We start from the raw sequence: 15,848 nt of genomic DNA, 5'->3' as shown, positions 1-15,848 counted from the left end.
TTTATTTTATTTTATTTTATTTTATATTTTTGGGGGGGGGGGCAGACAGAGAATCCCAAGGAGGCTCCGCTTAGCACAGAGCCGCACACAGGGCTCAATCCCATAACTGCGAGATCACAACCTGAGCTGATATCAAGAGTTGGATGCTCAACCGACTGAGCCACCCAGGTGCCCCTGTTCTCCACATTTTTAAAGTGAAGAGATTGAGGCTCAGAGAGGTTAAGTGACTTGCCTAAAGTCACAGAGCATGATCTCCAACCCAAGCAAATGCCCTGGAGCCTCAAACTCTATATGCATAAACTACGGTAAAGAGCCATGAGATCTAATTTACCTTTCTTTGTAGGTGAACATGTACAGTCACTGGGGCTGGTCCCTGTAGGATGACATTGGTGGAAAGAGCTTTTGCAGGTGGCCAGTTACGTTATGTGCCTACCGCATGTCAATGACTTAAAAAATATTTTCAAACTTAATTTTTACACATGATTTAACTAGCTTATTATTTTATAACTGAGGAGCCCTGCAAGGCAAGGAGTATTATGTTTCCCATTTCATAGATGAAGCAACTGAGGTTCAGAAAAGTCTAGAGACACATTGCTAATAAGTAACAGAGCCAGGGTTTAGACACGGATTCTTTATACTCCTTGGTTGGGGAAAGTAGATTTTGTGGGAGGAGAAAGTATTTTACTTTGTTTTCCTACTTCCAGTCATTTGTCATTGTTTTCTGGCAAGGTCACTAGGTCCCTTTCTGAAGGTGTCAAGGAAGCAGCCACTTCCACTCCTGTGCGGGGACAACTGAAATGAGCTGTGTCACTATCTTCCCAAAGCACCAGTTCCTTTTCAAATGACCTTGAGGGACTCCTGGGTGGCTCAGTCAGTTCAGCATCTGACTTTGGCTCAGGTCATGATCTCACAGTTCAGGAGTTCAAGCCCAGTGAGAGGACATCTGGCTCTGTGCTGACAGCTCAGAGCCTGGAGCCTACTTCTTCAGATCCTGTGTCTCCCTCTCTCTCTGCTCCTCTCCCACTCACGCTTGGTCTCTCTCTCAAAAATAAATAACATTAAAAACAACAACAGCTTTAAAATGACCTCTAAAGCTCCCTGTGGGTGAAGGTTCCAGAATGCCAATCAACTGTCAGTCGCTATTTTATACAACCACGACCTCTACCTGGTGATAAAGCGGCATGAAATTCAAACGATCATGTCTAACCGAATGCTGCCCCTGTGGATTCAGCACGCACATGCACACACACACACACACGCACACACACACGCACACACACACAGCGCACACGCTGATGTCAGCTTGCCGTGTTCTAAAATGATCCTTCTCTCCTGTACCATGTTCTGGGTAGCCTTTACCTGCACACCTCTGCTAAGCCCTCGGAATGGAACAATGACCTGTGTCCGGCCTCTTGGAGATTCCAGTTATAAGTCCAGATGCCAATTCACCTGTGAGGAAGGATTCTCTTTATCTGGACCAGAAATATTGGACTGTGCTCCATCTGGACATTGGACAGGTCCCCCACCAACATGTGAAGGTAGGATCGTGGGTGTGTCCTTTCTTACGGCTTCTCGGATAATATGATAGAATGAAGAATCACCAGGGATTCATGTAAAACTGTTCTTAAGCTAAAGGAAACACCCTCTCCACAGAGCATTGGTAATCTCTGTCTCTCTCTCTTTGAATATTCTCCTAACTTAAAACATTGCACAGTTTTATAAAGCATTTTAATTGTCATCATGACACTTGATGTTTACCACCGTTCTGAAATATAACGAGGAAAGGCTGTATCCTCTCCATTTTCCGGAGGAGAAGCAGAGGCTCAGAGAGGTTAAGTAACTCGCTGAAAGTCACAGGTTCACAAGTGATGAAGTTCAGCTATGTCCCTGGGACTTTTACTTCCTTATCAAGTCTTTTTCCGCGGACTTAATTTATTCCTCCATGCACCGTCCGTGAGCACTGCTAACGCCTAGGCACCGAGCTTATGCAAGGATGCGGATGATTTCATCCTGGCCCCTTGAGGATCTCAGTCTACTCGTGCACCTCTCTCCTGGCTCTGCCTCCATGTGGATTACGAGGTCCTTGAGGACGGGAACCGTGCCTTCTTCATCTTCGTGTCCCTGCAGCAATTAGAATCAAAGTGGCTGTGTGACAAATGCCGCTCAGCTGAAGCTTATCATTGACTGGTTACATTTGCTCAAGCACAAGCCTTATTGCCAGTGGATTGGAGGAGCTGGATCCTATCTATCTTTGTCTCCCCCAAAACATCTGGCTACGAGTTCCTAGCATGTAGTGTGCTCTAAAATAGGAGTTTGCTGAAGTAATTAATTCATAGCTCGCATTTACTTTCCAAAGGCACCAGTGGCCCAAGTTATTGTTCAGTGTGCTCAGTAATAATAAGACCAGCACTAATAGCCAATGTTTATTGCTTGCGTAATAAGTAGCAGCTATTTCACAGGCAGGATCTCATTCAATCCACACGACAACCTTGAACATGGCTATTATGATCCCCATTTTAATGTTTATTTATTTTTGAGAGGCAGAGAGAGACAGAGCGTGAGTGGGGGAGGGACAGAGAGAGAGGGAGACACAGAATCCAAAGCAGGCTCCAGGCTCTGACTATCAGCACAGAGACCGACGTGGGTCTTGAACCCATGAACCGTGAGATCGTGACCTGAGCCGAAGTCAGACGCTTATCCTATTGAGCCACCCAGACGCCCCACGATCCCCATTTTAAAGAAGAAGAAACGGAGACTTTGAGAGGATCCACAGCAGGCAAAGGCCAAGTAGCTGGGCAGTATGGAGCTGGACTCCAACCCAGGTCTCACCTGATTAAAGTGCTGGAGTTTTCACCACTACCCTGAACTGCCACCCTGTGGCAGAATTCCGAAGTCCCTTGTCGGTCTCCTAAGGGTGCTCTTTTCCACTGGCCAGGTTACCACTCTAAGGGTTGAAATTGACTTCAGAGATGGCAGTGCCTGGTGATCAGACAAGAGAGAATGTTGATAGAAATCTATTAGTTATATGGAAAAAAAAAAAAGCGCTAAAATATCGTTTATTCCTTCTTGTGGAATGAATGCTAGATTAATACCCAAAGAACTGTATCGCTCTTCCCCAAATTCCTGAGCCATAAAAGTCCCATCACACCCGTGGGCTTCAGTTTTCTGGATTCCAAAAGGAGAGGAGTGGACGCAATCATGTCTGAGGTCTCACTTGTGGTCAAGAATTCTGGGGTTAAAGACGTAGAATGCTGCCATCTGCTGTCAGAACGCTATACTACAGGCACCTGAGGAATCTAGACCATTTATGGGGGATTAACACTAAGGGTTTGTGCTTCCTCACTTGGTTTTCATTTGCTCATCCACCTATTCCATTGACATTTACCGTGAGTTCTGTTTTCCCACATTCTGTGGTAAGGCTAAAGAATAAAAAACCGCCTAAGAACTATCTCACTAAAATTTGAAATCATACATGCAACCACTATGGTTGTTATAACTCTATTCCCTGAAGCCCGTCCCCCCCCCCCCATACACACACCTTGCCAGCCCCCTGTCCTCCACGAGAAGAGGCATTTGCCCCCCACCATGCAGACCAGCCCCACCTGGGGCCTAGAACCAGTCCTGACCACGGACAGTAGCCTTAGCCAACAGCAGGCCTCCGATTCCTCAGCCTTGTCAGAGCCTGATCTTGAGCTCTGGTTTTGGCCCTGTGTTTGCACCCCACTCTCCAAATGCATTCTCTAGATGTGGGCAAAGAGTCCCTTTTTTTTTCTTACGTGCATGAACCCATAAAGTTTTAACCCTTCAACATTGACCCCGGAACCCTGATTTTTGCACAGTTTTGCAGCATCCTAGGTTGAATCAGAGGGGTGTGGTGTGAGGGCCACCAAGTTAGCAGGGCCAGTGTGGCAGTGGAGCGTTCGGTCTCTCACGTCAGAGCGCAGTGAGAGATTTCCTTCTTGAGTGGTTCCGCAGACATTTCCTTTCGAGTTAGAACCCCAGTTCCTGGCCTTCTGGGACTTGGGCGCTGCCTGATATCCCACTCTCCTCACTGCCTTAGTCCTCTGGGACCCAGAGTCCTTTCCGGAATTGCTTACATCTGGTTGCTATGACCCTCAGGTCCCCAACTGTCGGGGCACTATCTTGATTCAGACCATGGCTCTCCTCATCACTTTGTCATTGACGCTCTGGAGACCATGTTTGGACGCTGGACCCAACTCCTAGTCATCAGCCTCCCCCTAGTGGGGAAAGGAGGTCCTTGTTCCAAGTCCCAGTCCTAGCTCTGCCCTTTCGGCCATGTCCCTGCTCACCCAAGTCCTATAATATAGCACACAAGTACCCTCTAAGCTCTGGCCTGGCTTGCGTCTCTGTTTTTCTCTCCCCTCCTCCAACATTTCTCCGACTCCATGGGGGTTCCAAGTGTTCATTTCGAAACTTTGAGTCTAGAACAGCCAACTTGGTTAAACTTATTATTTACACTGTATCTTCTTTCCAAAAGTTTCCTGACAGAAACGATATCTAACTCAAAAGAGAGAATACAAAGAAACAGAGAAGAATTAACTAAATCTGTCTAAAATAATACAAACCAGTATGCTGTCAGTTGACGACAGAGTGCCAGTGGACCCAACAATTTATACATTGACGTGCAATCACATACACTTACTTCATGGGTTACAGGAAGATATCCGTGAAGGTGGTTGTGGTAGACAGAGCTGTCTCAGAAGTCCATGAAGACAGAGCACTAATCATGTGATAAAAGCAATCCTTATCTGTTTTCTATTCTTCCTGTAATCACTCAGGTTTGGGGACAGTTTTACAGGAGGCTTAAGAGTAGGACTATTTTTTCAAGTTACCCAAGAGGTCATTCTTTGGTAAAAATCTCTTCCTCTACGTCTGCCCTCAGCTCTTCCACAAATGTAGTTCGGCCATGTTTGCCGAGAGCCCATGATGTTCCAGATTGGGAGTTAGACTTCCCGTGTACCTCGTCAAGGCTGCCTCAGGCAGGAAAACCTACTTCCGCACTTGATTCAAAGTCAAATCCTTAAATTTATTTACAGGCCTTTGTTTGGGCGAGGTTAATTCTTACCTAAGAGGGTTCAGAGATTTTCACATACAAAACAAAAACAAAAACAAACCAAAAAAACCACACACACACACACACACACACACAAAAACCTGTATCGACAATCTTGGCGGAACAAGACTGACAAAACGCAGACCAAAGCAAGAGCCCCAAGTGGATTTAATGCTGCGGCAATCCTCTTTGTGTACTGAAAGTCACTTGAATCAATTTTTTAAAACAGTCACTTCTCTTCAGACCAGCTAAAAACATTTGTTAGAATGCGTCCAACTTAAATTGTGCTCACGGGCTTTTTTGTTCATTTGACAAACGTTTCTGGAGCCCCTACGATGTGCCAGACCCTGTCCCGTGGATGCGGTGTTGAAAAGATGACAAGGTCCCTGCTCTCCTGCCGCTGACATTGTGCATTTCCTGGGGTTTGAGAATGAAATCCCAAGAGTCTGAAAAAGTTGTTTTAGTGAAAATGTTCACAGATGATTTAATGTCTGTGACGTACACCAATAGATTTTTTAAATTTTTTGTAATGTTTATTTTTGAGAGAGAGAGAGAGAGAGAGAGAGAGAGACAGAGCGTGAGTGGGGGAGGGGCGGAGAGAAAGAGGGAGACACAGAATCCCAAGCAGGCTTCAGGCTCTGAGCTGTCAGCACAGAGCCCGACGTGGGGCTCAAACCCACGGACCACGAGATCATGACCTGAGTGAAAGTTGGACGCTTAATCCATGAGCCACCCAGGAGCCCCACCAATAGATATATTTAACAAATGTTTGGTAAATGAAATTGACCTACCAACATACATTTATTAATTACTCAAAAATCTGAGCATTCTAAACTGAAATTCAGTGTGTTACTTCAGTTACTTGAGTGGACTCAGGCAATGAGGATCCACAATCTTTTGACGGATAGCCTGTCACCGGAAAACACGTGGGGTGATATGGAAAGGCCAGAAATATCACATTCCCATGAAGTAATTACCTAGGACTTCAAGAGGTTTTATTTTCTTTTGTTTTTAAGGCAAAAGTGCTAAGCAAAATGAGCCTGACTGACCGAGGCACTGCTTTCAGAAAGCTTGGATTTAAAGAAAGAGTAGGGGCGCCTGGGTGTCTCGGTTAAGCGTCCAACTCTGGATTTCAGCTTCAGGTCATGATCTCACAGTTCATGAGTTCGAGCCCCACTGTCAGTGCGGAGCCTGCTTGGGATTCTCTCCATCCCCTCTCTCTGCCCCTCCCTTGCATGCTCACTCACTCTCTCTCTCTCAATAAATGAACAAATAAGTAAATGAAAAAAATAGTCACTCAGTTTGTCAAATATTTGATAATAAATAATAGTCTTATGTCAGAATTTAATGGAGAAAAAGGCATGATCCTAACAGAAATATATAACTGCAATAATTTGTAAAATGATTTTGAAGGAAATGGTTTATTAAATTAAAAATTCCTGTATTCATCCACTTGGCAAACGATTGCCGAACACTAGCCCTTGAGCCCCTGAAGCGTGAGCTGTGAAAGACACACAGTCTTACGGCTCTTGGGTTTTAGAAGCGTTCCATCCAGTAGGTGAGGGGAGACGTGGCCTGTGGTAAGACAACATAGGAGTTCAGATGAAAAACTGATGCGTTCGTAGGAGAAGCCTTTAGCCTGCGGTGATCAGGAGACGCTCTGCGGAGGCTGCATTCAGTCGGATCCTCCAGGACGGGTGGGATTTTTTTTCAATGAAAACGGAAAGAAATTCAGGGCAGCATGAGCCAAGAACGAGAGGCAAGTCCACATGAAGTCAGTTCAGGGAATTTCCAGGGACTAATCTAGCTTAGCCAGGAGCTCTTCCGCTTTCCTGTTCTATGGAACTGTGGTATTTGAAAAAAAAAAAAAAAAAAAAAGCAGCCTGAGGATCCAAATGGAGGCAAAAGTTTAGGACAGAGGACGGTCATTGTGTTTTTAGATATGTTGAATTTGAGGAGATGGCAGGCTACCTAAGAGGAAGCGGCCTCGGGCAGGGCAGAAGTGAGTCCTAGACTGAACCCATCCAGACTGGATCGGGAGAGCCATGGGAGGCACAGGCGCAGAGAGAAAAGGATAAAACTGTGGGTTCTTCAGTGTGACTGCTTAAATCCTTGACTTCATTTTTGTCCCTCCTACCTGCACTTCCCTCTGTGCGCCCGCCATCCCTCCTCCTGCCTCTGTAGTAAATGGCCTGTGTCCTATTTTTTGTGGGACACCTGCTGCCTAGCAAAACACCTGACCTAGTAGGTGCTCAGTAAGTGTTTGTTCAATAGATGAATGAATGAATTCAGTGCAAAACTGGCTTCTGAGGAAACTTGAAGATTGTGACCTCATTTCTTTGACTCTCCAGCCGTCAAGTGCCCAGAATTATTTGCCCCAGAGCAGGGAAGCCTGGCTTGTTCTGACACCCACAGAGAATTCAGTGTTGGCTACACCTGCCGTTTCTCCTGTAACAAGGGCTTTAAGCTGGAGGGATCTAATGATGTTGAATGCACAGCTTCCGGAAAATGGACAGCACCTCCACCAACCTGCAAAGGTAAAATACACTCACTGAGACCACTCTTCTTCTGGAAACGTCTTCAAAAGTAACAAAAGCCCATATAAGCTCTTACTACGTGACAGCTATGCGTGATTGCATTATTATCGTGAAAGCTTTGTTTCTTGTTACGAAAAATCTGTTGGGATCTAGGAAACATAGCCTACGGATTTAAGAATTTATAAGGAGAAGGAGTGACAGGACTTCTCACTTTTGTGAAATAAAAGATATGTTGGTGCTGTTTTCTTTTTCCTTCTTTTGAGAGAGAGAGAGAAAGAGCATTGCACACATACACACGAGCTGGGGAGGAGCAGAGAGAGAGAGAGAGAGAGAGAGAGCATGTGCACACATACACACGAGCTGGGGAGGAGCAGAGGGAGAGAGAGAGAGAGAGAGAGAGAGAGAGAGAATCTTAAGCAGGCTCCCTGCCCAGCACAGAGCCCAATGCAGGGCTCGAGCTCACAACTGTGAGACCATGACCTGAGCCAAAACCTAAGCCATGACGCTTAACCGACTGAGCCATCCAGGCTCCCTGAAGTTATATTTATTCTTTTCTTGTTAAATGTTTATTTTTTGAGGTAACGCGAGAGACAGAGTGCACGTGGCGGGCGGGGGGGGGGGGTGCAGACAGAGGGAGACACAGAATCCGAAGCAGGCTCCAGGCTCCGAGCCGTCAGCACAGAGCCCGACGAGGGGCTTGAACTCACGAGCTGTGAGATGGTGACCCGAGCCAAAGTCGGACGCTTCCTCGACTGAGCCACTCAGGCGCCCCAATTCTTAAGCAGAAATTTTCTTTCGCAATTTTGGCCTCTTTTGCTCAGAGACCTTTACTGAGTCGATTGCATGTTCTTCATGCATTCACCGTGACGAGAAGTACAAGGCGTGGGGTCACGAACTCAGTTTTTCAAATCAAGGAACTGAGAGAGAGGTCCATGAGCATCTTTCTGCGACGTGGAAAGTTAGCGACAAAGCCAGTGGCATCGTGCATACCTTACATTTCGTGCTGACCTTTGACCAGCAGGCAATGCCACCTCCCAATGAAGCAGCGAGGGCAGGCAGTTGGCCTGTGTGTATTTCGCTTTCTACTGAATTTCTATGTTTTGGCAAAAATCTTCCTTTTTCTTTCTTCCTTTCTTTTTTTTTTCTTTTGTCAATACTGGTAACATTGACCTCATGCCCCACACCCCGTTCTTCCTGGGGCCTAGAGCATTACCTCCCCAAGGGTATTTTTCAGTATTTTTTTTCTCACCTGGTTTTCCATACCTGAGATCGCCAATTTTCCTCAACTTCCTTGAGGAGCCGTCACTAGAGCCTTCGTTGCTACAGAAAGAGTGGAAGGCACTTAGGCCACGCCAGTCTTCACGCCGCTACGCCCCGCGTGACTGGGATCTCTCTAAATGGAAACGCTTTTTCACAGCAGGTGTGGTACCAGCTCCTCTCTCAGAGGTTCGATGCCCAGCCCTCATCACTCTGGAGCAGGGAACAGTGTCCTGTAGGCATGGTCTGGGAACCTTTGGCCCGAATACCACGTGTTACTTTGGATGCCACGCTGGATTCACCCTCACGGGAGGCCGTGCTCTCAGATGCAGGCCTTCGGGACAATGGACGGCGGGAGCTCCCACGTGCAGAGGTAATGGCAACGGGGCAGGCGGTTGGGTGCTATCTTCCAGCTGGCGCCCACGCACAGCGTCGCACCTACCTGTTGAAATCGCATCCAGCCCCAACGACCCCTTCACGCGTCGGCTCCTCGGTGAAGTCCCCACCGATCCCGGTGAGAGGTAACCTGCCGCAGGCGTGTCGCCGCTCCCCTTGCTGTGTCACAAGCGAGTGCCCTGCTCTCGAAGACGTAAGGGAGGAAACGCTTGTAAAATGTCCAAGTGTGCGAGGACAGCAAGCACGCGGAACGTGAAACCCGGCGTACGAGTTGTGAAATACACGCTGCCGTTCCAGGAATTATGTGATAGTGTGAACATGCCGTGTTTTCATAGCTGGGACCTGAATGAAAAGATACGCCATGTATGATACCTCTGGAAGAGCTGTCACCCCCTGCGGGAGGTACCGTGTCTCTCCCGGCTTTGTATTCCCCATGAAGCACGGGAACAGGGCTTTGTAAATGTCACCATTTCTCAAGAATGTTTATTTGAGTTCAACTTTATTTCCTGAGCTTTAGTTTCCTATCTACGAATTAGGGACAATAACCCGAAGTTCCCTGAAGATAAGTTTGATTTTTTTTTTTTTTAACGTTTATGTTTGAGAGAGAGAGAGACAGAGAGAGTGCACGAGCAGGGGAGGGGCAGAGAGAGAGGGAGACACAGAATCCCAAGCAGGCTCCAGGCTCCGAGCTGTCAGCCCAGAGCCCGAGGCGGGGCTCGAACCCAGGAACCGTGAGATCATGACCTGAGCTGAAGTCGGACGCTCAACCGACTGAGCCACCCAGGCGCCCCTCCCTGAAGAAAAGTTGAAAGGGGGTGACATTCTCTACTTCATTCAAACTTCCAGAGGCCAGCCGTGCTGAACGCTTACCAAGTGTCTCAATAAACACGTGCTGCCATGCCAGCAAATTGCCCATGGCAATTTGCAAGAATAACATTTAGAACAGCGGTGCTTTGGAGAAGCCAAATATTGAAAGTAGTATTTTTGTAGGTAAGATTGATGGAGCCACTAGGAGGTATTTATTGAATGCTCCCTCCTGGTTCTTCGGCTGTCATCCTCTGAGCGGACATCTTAGTATGTGTGATCTTGGAGGAGCTGGTGTGAATGTCAGCAGCGGCTCGTCCCCTCTGATCTTTCACATTCCTACGCCAGCTGCTGGCAACGCTACCCAGGTCACAAATGAAACCAGAATCTCTGTCACCTTCCCTCTAAATGTTTGTTTTCCCCGCATTCCTTCTTTCTGCAGCCGTCAAGTGCTCTGAGCTGCATGTTACCGAGCCAGGCACGATGAACTGCTCCAACCCCTGGGAAAATTTCAGCTATGGCTCAACCTGCAGCTTCCGTTGTCCAGAAGGCCAGTTACTTAATGGCTCAGCAAGAACCGCATGCCAAGAGAATGGCCAGTGGTCAACCCCCATGCCAACCTGCCAAGGTATATTTTCCATATGGATTAGGAAGTCATTTGATAAGGAACATAACAAAATCAGTATTCCTTTTCTGTGTATTTCTTTATTTTTTTTTCTTTCTTTAGTTTAGAGGAGAGGGCATAAGTGGGGGAGAGGGGCAGCAGGAGAGAGAGAGAGAGAGAGAGAGAGAGAGAGAATCTCAAGCAGGCTCCACACTCAGCACGGAGCCTGATGTGGGGCTTGATCTCATGACCCTGGGATCATGACCTGAGCTGAAATCAAGAATCAGATGCTCAGCCAAGGGAGCCACCCAGGTGCCCCTGGTCTGTGTATTTCTGACAGTGGTCTCACTTTCACTGGGTTTCCCCTATGTTTAATAAATATTTCACAATGAATCAAGCACAATCTCCTTGCCTCCTGCAGAGCAGTGGGAATGAAATTCAATGACTCTACAGACAATCCCCACCCCAGTGCGGAGCTCAGATTTGCCAGATGCACCTTCTCATGTCTTTATAACCTGTGTGTAATAAATACATCTTGAAGTTTCAGAACCTTTTTAATGGGAGGTTATTTCGTGAAGATTCCTAATTAATGATCTCAGAAGAATTTTCTGTACCACACGCCTCTAAAAACACATGGATCTGTTTAAATGAAGCTTCATCTGTTTATAAGGCTTATCTCACCCACCTTCCTTTTCCTTTTTCACTTTTTTCTCTACGGCTTGTCAGGACTACCTTTTGTTGCATAACTAAGTCTTTGATTGCCGAAGAAAAAAAATTACCCATGGTTTATTTTATTTGCTTAAGTTTCTACTTCTTTAATCATTTAATTCACATTTTTTTAGATTTTTATTTTTATTTTTTTAGTATAATTTATTGTCACATTGGTTTCCATAGAACACCCAGTGCTCATCCCAACAAGTGCCCTCCTCCCTGCCCATCACCCACTTGCCCCTCTCCCCCACCCCCCGTAATCCTTTCATCCACTTTATTAGGGCCCCTTCACCTGACTCCCTTGGAAATTACGTTTGATGTTGAAGCATTGGGAATAGAACTGGGCCCCGGTTAGCATTCTACTGCAGTAGTCTTATGGCTTCCGGATGTCTGGCGCCAGGCTGTCAGCACAGGACTTGATCTCACAGCTCTGAGGCCCTTCTCGGGGCCCTTCTGGAAGAGTGATGGTCTTCTGCACAACACGCTTCTCATGCCCCGCGTGTATGTTTGTTTTGCAGCAGGGCCGCTGACTATCCAGGAAGCCCTGACTTACTTTGGCGGGGCAGTGGCTTCTACAATAGGTTTGGTGACGTGTGGGACCCTCCTGGCTCTCCTAAGAAAGCGTTTCAGGCAAAAAGGTAAATAGGAAAGAGTCTTCTCCTTCTTTTTTTCTTTAGTGTCACGGGGGAGGGGCCATGAAACCACAGCGTCAGGAGTTCATGTTTGAAAACATGTTTGCGTTCAAAGGAAACAAGCCCAAGAGAAGTTATCTTGGGAACTGACCTCGCATCAGAATCACCTTTATAAAAAAATTACAGGGGCGCCCGGGTGGCTCAGTCGGTTGGGCGTCCGACTTCGGCTAGGGTCATGATCTCACCATCCATGAGTTCGACCCCCGCGTTGGGCTCTGGGCTGACGGCTCGGAGCCTGGAGCCTGCTTCGGATTCTGTGTCTCCCTCTCTCTCTCTCTGCCCCTCCCCGGCTCATGCTCTGTCTCTCTCTGTCTCAAAAAAATAAGTAAAAACATTTTAAAAAATTTTTAAAAATACAGATCCTTATAAAGAGAGATCTGGAAATTGGTCTGGAAAACTGAATTTCTCAAAAGCCCTCCCCTCCAAATTCTGATGATGCCCCTTGGCCCATTGGCATTGGGAGGCCTCAGGTCTAGGTAACCTTAGTTACCACCAAGACCAACTGGAAAGGACCATGCTCCCCTCCTCATCTTTCTTTCATGCAATAGTCATTTATTGGCCGGCAGTGCTCGGTAGTGGGACCCAGGGTAATGGCCATGATGTTAAAGACTGTGCAAGCCCAGTAGGGAGACGGATAAGTGAAATCTAAGCTAATGCAGAAGTAGTACCTGTGTGAGGCCAAAACACACCCTGGATATGACTGGAACACAAAAGAGAGGTGTCTCAACCAAACTGATAGGTCTGCAAAGGCTCCTTTAAGCTCTACGTTGGACGGATAAGAAGGATTTCCCTGAACGGAAATAAATGGAAATAGAGTTCCAGCAGAGAGAATGGTGTGTGGAAAGACCTGAAAGGGGTAAGTGGCCAGGCAAGCGCGACGTTCAGCATTTTGGTGCCTCTGAACCAAAAATGCTGTGGAGGAAGCGAGAGATGGAGCCAGAGGCGTGGAGGGTAGCTGCTCAGTCATGATCTGGGGTGGCACACTGAGAGATCTGTACGTTCTCCTGAAAACTTGCGGGGCCGATGCAGGATGGAAGCAGGGAAGTGACCCAATGGATGAAGACGCTCTGTGAGGGAGGCTGTGTTTATCAGACTGTTCATCAAATAGGAGCTCTAGGGGAGCCTGGGTGGCCCAGTTGGTTAAGCATCCACCTTCAGCTCAGGTCATGATCTCATGGTTCGTGGGTTCGAGCCCTACATCAGGCTCTGCACTGACCATGCGGAGCCTGCTTGGGATTCTCTCTCTCCTCTCTCTCTGCTCCCCCCCTGCCAAATAAATAAACTAAAAAGAAAAGAAAAGAAAGGAAAGGAAAGGAAAGGAAAGGAAAGGAAAGGAAGAAAAGAAAAGAAAAGAAAAGAAAAGAGAAGAGCTTGGCCTAGGATGAAAGAAGGGAACCATCTCTTATGGATTAAAACGTTCTTTCTTTGTCTGGTCCGGATGCTCAGTCATGAGTTCAGAAACCTCTCTTCACACACTAATGGGGCTCTTCCTCATTTCTCATGGAAGGTAACAAGGGGCATCAGAGGGGTCAGGAATGCTCAAATGCAGGTGACTGAGAGTGGCTGTCATACCTGATGGAGCTCTCATGGAACTGACTTTCAGCTCTGATCATTAACTGCTCTAGGGCAGACCCTCTTGTTCCGCACTTGTAAGTTCTCTCCATTCACAGAATCACCATCACATTGAGGCTGGTGTTCTAAAGTTCCTGCACATACTCTCCTGTGGATGGGTGAGTAGGACGATAGACAAAGAAAGAGCGTCACTCTGCTTAAAGAGCTGCCACCAGTCCGTCTGTGCGACATTTCTGTTTCTTTAACCAAATCCAGAAGGCAGAAGCAAGAGTTCCTAAGACCTAGAACCTATTCTCCGTAACCATGTAGGAATCATATTATTCCTGCCTTCGCCCCCCCCCCCATTTCTTTCTTTAGATTTGAGACGTTGCCAAAGAACCCTCCAGACCATGACGAGAGACCGGCAGCCGCCCATCCTCCAATATCTTTAATAATAAATAAATCTGGGGCGCCTGGGTAGCTCCGTTGGTCAGGTCATGATCTTACAGTCATGAGATCAAGCCCTACGCTGACAGCGTAGAGTCTGCTTGGGATTCTTTGTCTCCCTCTTTCTCTGCCCCTCCCCTGTTTGTGTGAGTGCTCTCTCTCTCTCTCTTTCTCTCTCTCTCAAAATAAATAAACTTTTAAAAATAAAAATAAATAAATTCATTTGTGAGGATGGGCGATTTTCCTTGACCCGTTGCAATGTGATTTTAACTTTATAGGACTCTATGGTCAAAATAATAGGAAAATGCTGCGTACTCTGTTCCTCTCCTGCAAATTCAAAATGCACATTCATTATCCCATTGAAGGCTCAATAGTGCCCTGTAATAAATATACTTGTTCCCCTTCATTTGGCTTAGTGTTTTCTAAATTTATTTAGCCATAAGATGCTTTCCCCTTTTATCTCTCCATGGGACGATGGGCAGGCCGGCTGCCATATTTAAAGTTTCCACTCTGCGAGCCCATTGTTTGGATTAAGACAGGAGGCCCTGGTCACCCATGTTACCAGAGAAAGAAAACAGCCTTTGTTATGTGGGTATGGATTTGTTTACACAATCAGCTTCCCAACTAGTGGCTGGGGGAGTGTGGCACAGGTTGCAATGGCAGGGGACCTCAAGTGCCAAACAAATGGGTTTCAAGAACCAGCGATCTCAATGTCAACAGCAACCAAAAACAGCCGAGAGGCTGACGGCAAGGACCAGAGGACAAAGAAGAGGTTGTCACTGAAAAGCAAGAGAGGAAACATGAGTGGAGTGTGGATTACATACTGTCAAATGTTTTCATTCAGCCCCACACGGGTCCCAATGCACAGCTTGTTCCCAATGCACCCCTGATAATGAGCCTGTGTGAAAATCAGTAACAGACTTTCCCCAATGACTCTTACCACTGATGACCTTTCTCGTTCATCTAGGGTTTTTTTTCCTTTAAACCAATCATTTGTGTCTTCTTGCTTATTCCAGATGATGGAGAAAGCCCCTTGAACCCTCAAAGGTAAGAGAGACATGTTGCATGGTTGAGTAAATTTTTCTAGTTTGACTTTTTAACTCACTGTGATATATCAGAATGACTGTACATAATGTCCCCCTTTTGCAACAAAACTTTTGCAAAATCCCCGTTACTAATTCTAAATTCAAATACACAGATAATATATCCTAACTACACACAGTGTTTTTAAAAAATCAGTGATTTACTCACTGTAAAGTAAAGGAGAAATGAAAGGGAAAGTGATACATGATAGAAATAAAACGCTAAAGCCGAGGGACTACTCCAGTGGATGTGATGAGGCTTGCACCTTTGGGTCAACAGCCGTAAAGACCAACAGTCAGTGACCAGCAGTTTTTTGTGACTCAAACAGCCTCAGAGGCATTGCCAGCACCAACCTGATTTTTTTTTAATGATGAATGACTCTGGTAAAGGATTGGAAAACCTGTTATAACCTTCTCTCAATTCACATGGCAATTGTAATTTAAAAGACACAAAAAATACACTATTCTAGTTAAAGCAAGATAAGTTCTAGACTCAGAGGTTATTCACCTACAGGAATATTGAGTAGATATCCTAAAACCGTATGGAGTGAAGGATAAATCTTTTGCGTCGTGTGCCTATTAGGCTATCCAGTGCCCCTGGCCCTTTCCCCCACTAAATGTCAGTAGAACTCTTGATCATTGTGAAAATGAAAACAAACAAACAAACAAACGTAGGGGGAAGTACTACCATGC

The 15,848-nt window shown here is 46.4% G+C and overlaps 1 protein-coding gene across 10 annotated transcripts in view; it reads left to right on the top strand.

The window, feature by feature from the left end:
* SELP (selectin P) overlaps nucleotides 1-15,848 on the top strand; it is a 39,752-nt gene that overhangs the window by 22,082 nt on the left and 1,822 nt on the right. For 3 of the 10 annotated variants that reach the window (XM_049633894.1, XM_049633884.1, XM_049633892.1), the window contains 6 exons: nucleotides 1,353-1,538; nucleotides 7,426-7,611; nucleotides 9,029-9,241; nucleotides 10,511-10,696; nucleotides 11,902-12,021; nucleotides 15,090-15,120. In XM_049633894.1, coding sequence (XP_049489851.1) covers nucleotides 1,353-1,538; nucleotides 7,426-7,611; nucleotides 9,029-9,241; nucleotides 10,511-10,696; nucleotides 11,902-12,021; nucleotides 15,090-15,120 — 922 coding nt within the window. Of the gene's footprint in view, nucleotides 1-1,352; nucleotides 1,539-7,425; nucleotides 7,612-9,028; nucleotides 9,242-10,510; nucleotides 10,697-11,901; nucleotides 12,022-13,745; nucleotides 15,121-15,848 lie in introns of those variants that run through there. The other 7 variants (XM_049633886.1, XM_049633885.1, XM_049633889.1 and 4 more) reach the window with 7 other exon arrangements.

The sequence above is a fragment of the Panthera uncia genome, chromosome F1, assembly GCF_023721935.1.
Source record: "Panthera uncia isolate 11264 chromosome F1, Puncia_PCG_1.0, whole genome shotgun sequence".
In the NCBI taxonomy this organism is placed as follows: Eukaryota; Metazoa; Chordata; class Mammalia; order Carnivora; family Felidae; genus Panthera; species Panthera uncia.
The sequence above is the reverse complement of the archived record's forward strand: the minus strand, read 5'-3'. Positions and strand labels throughout refer to the sequence as shown.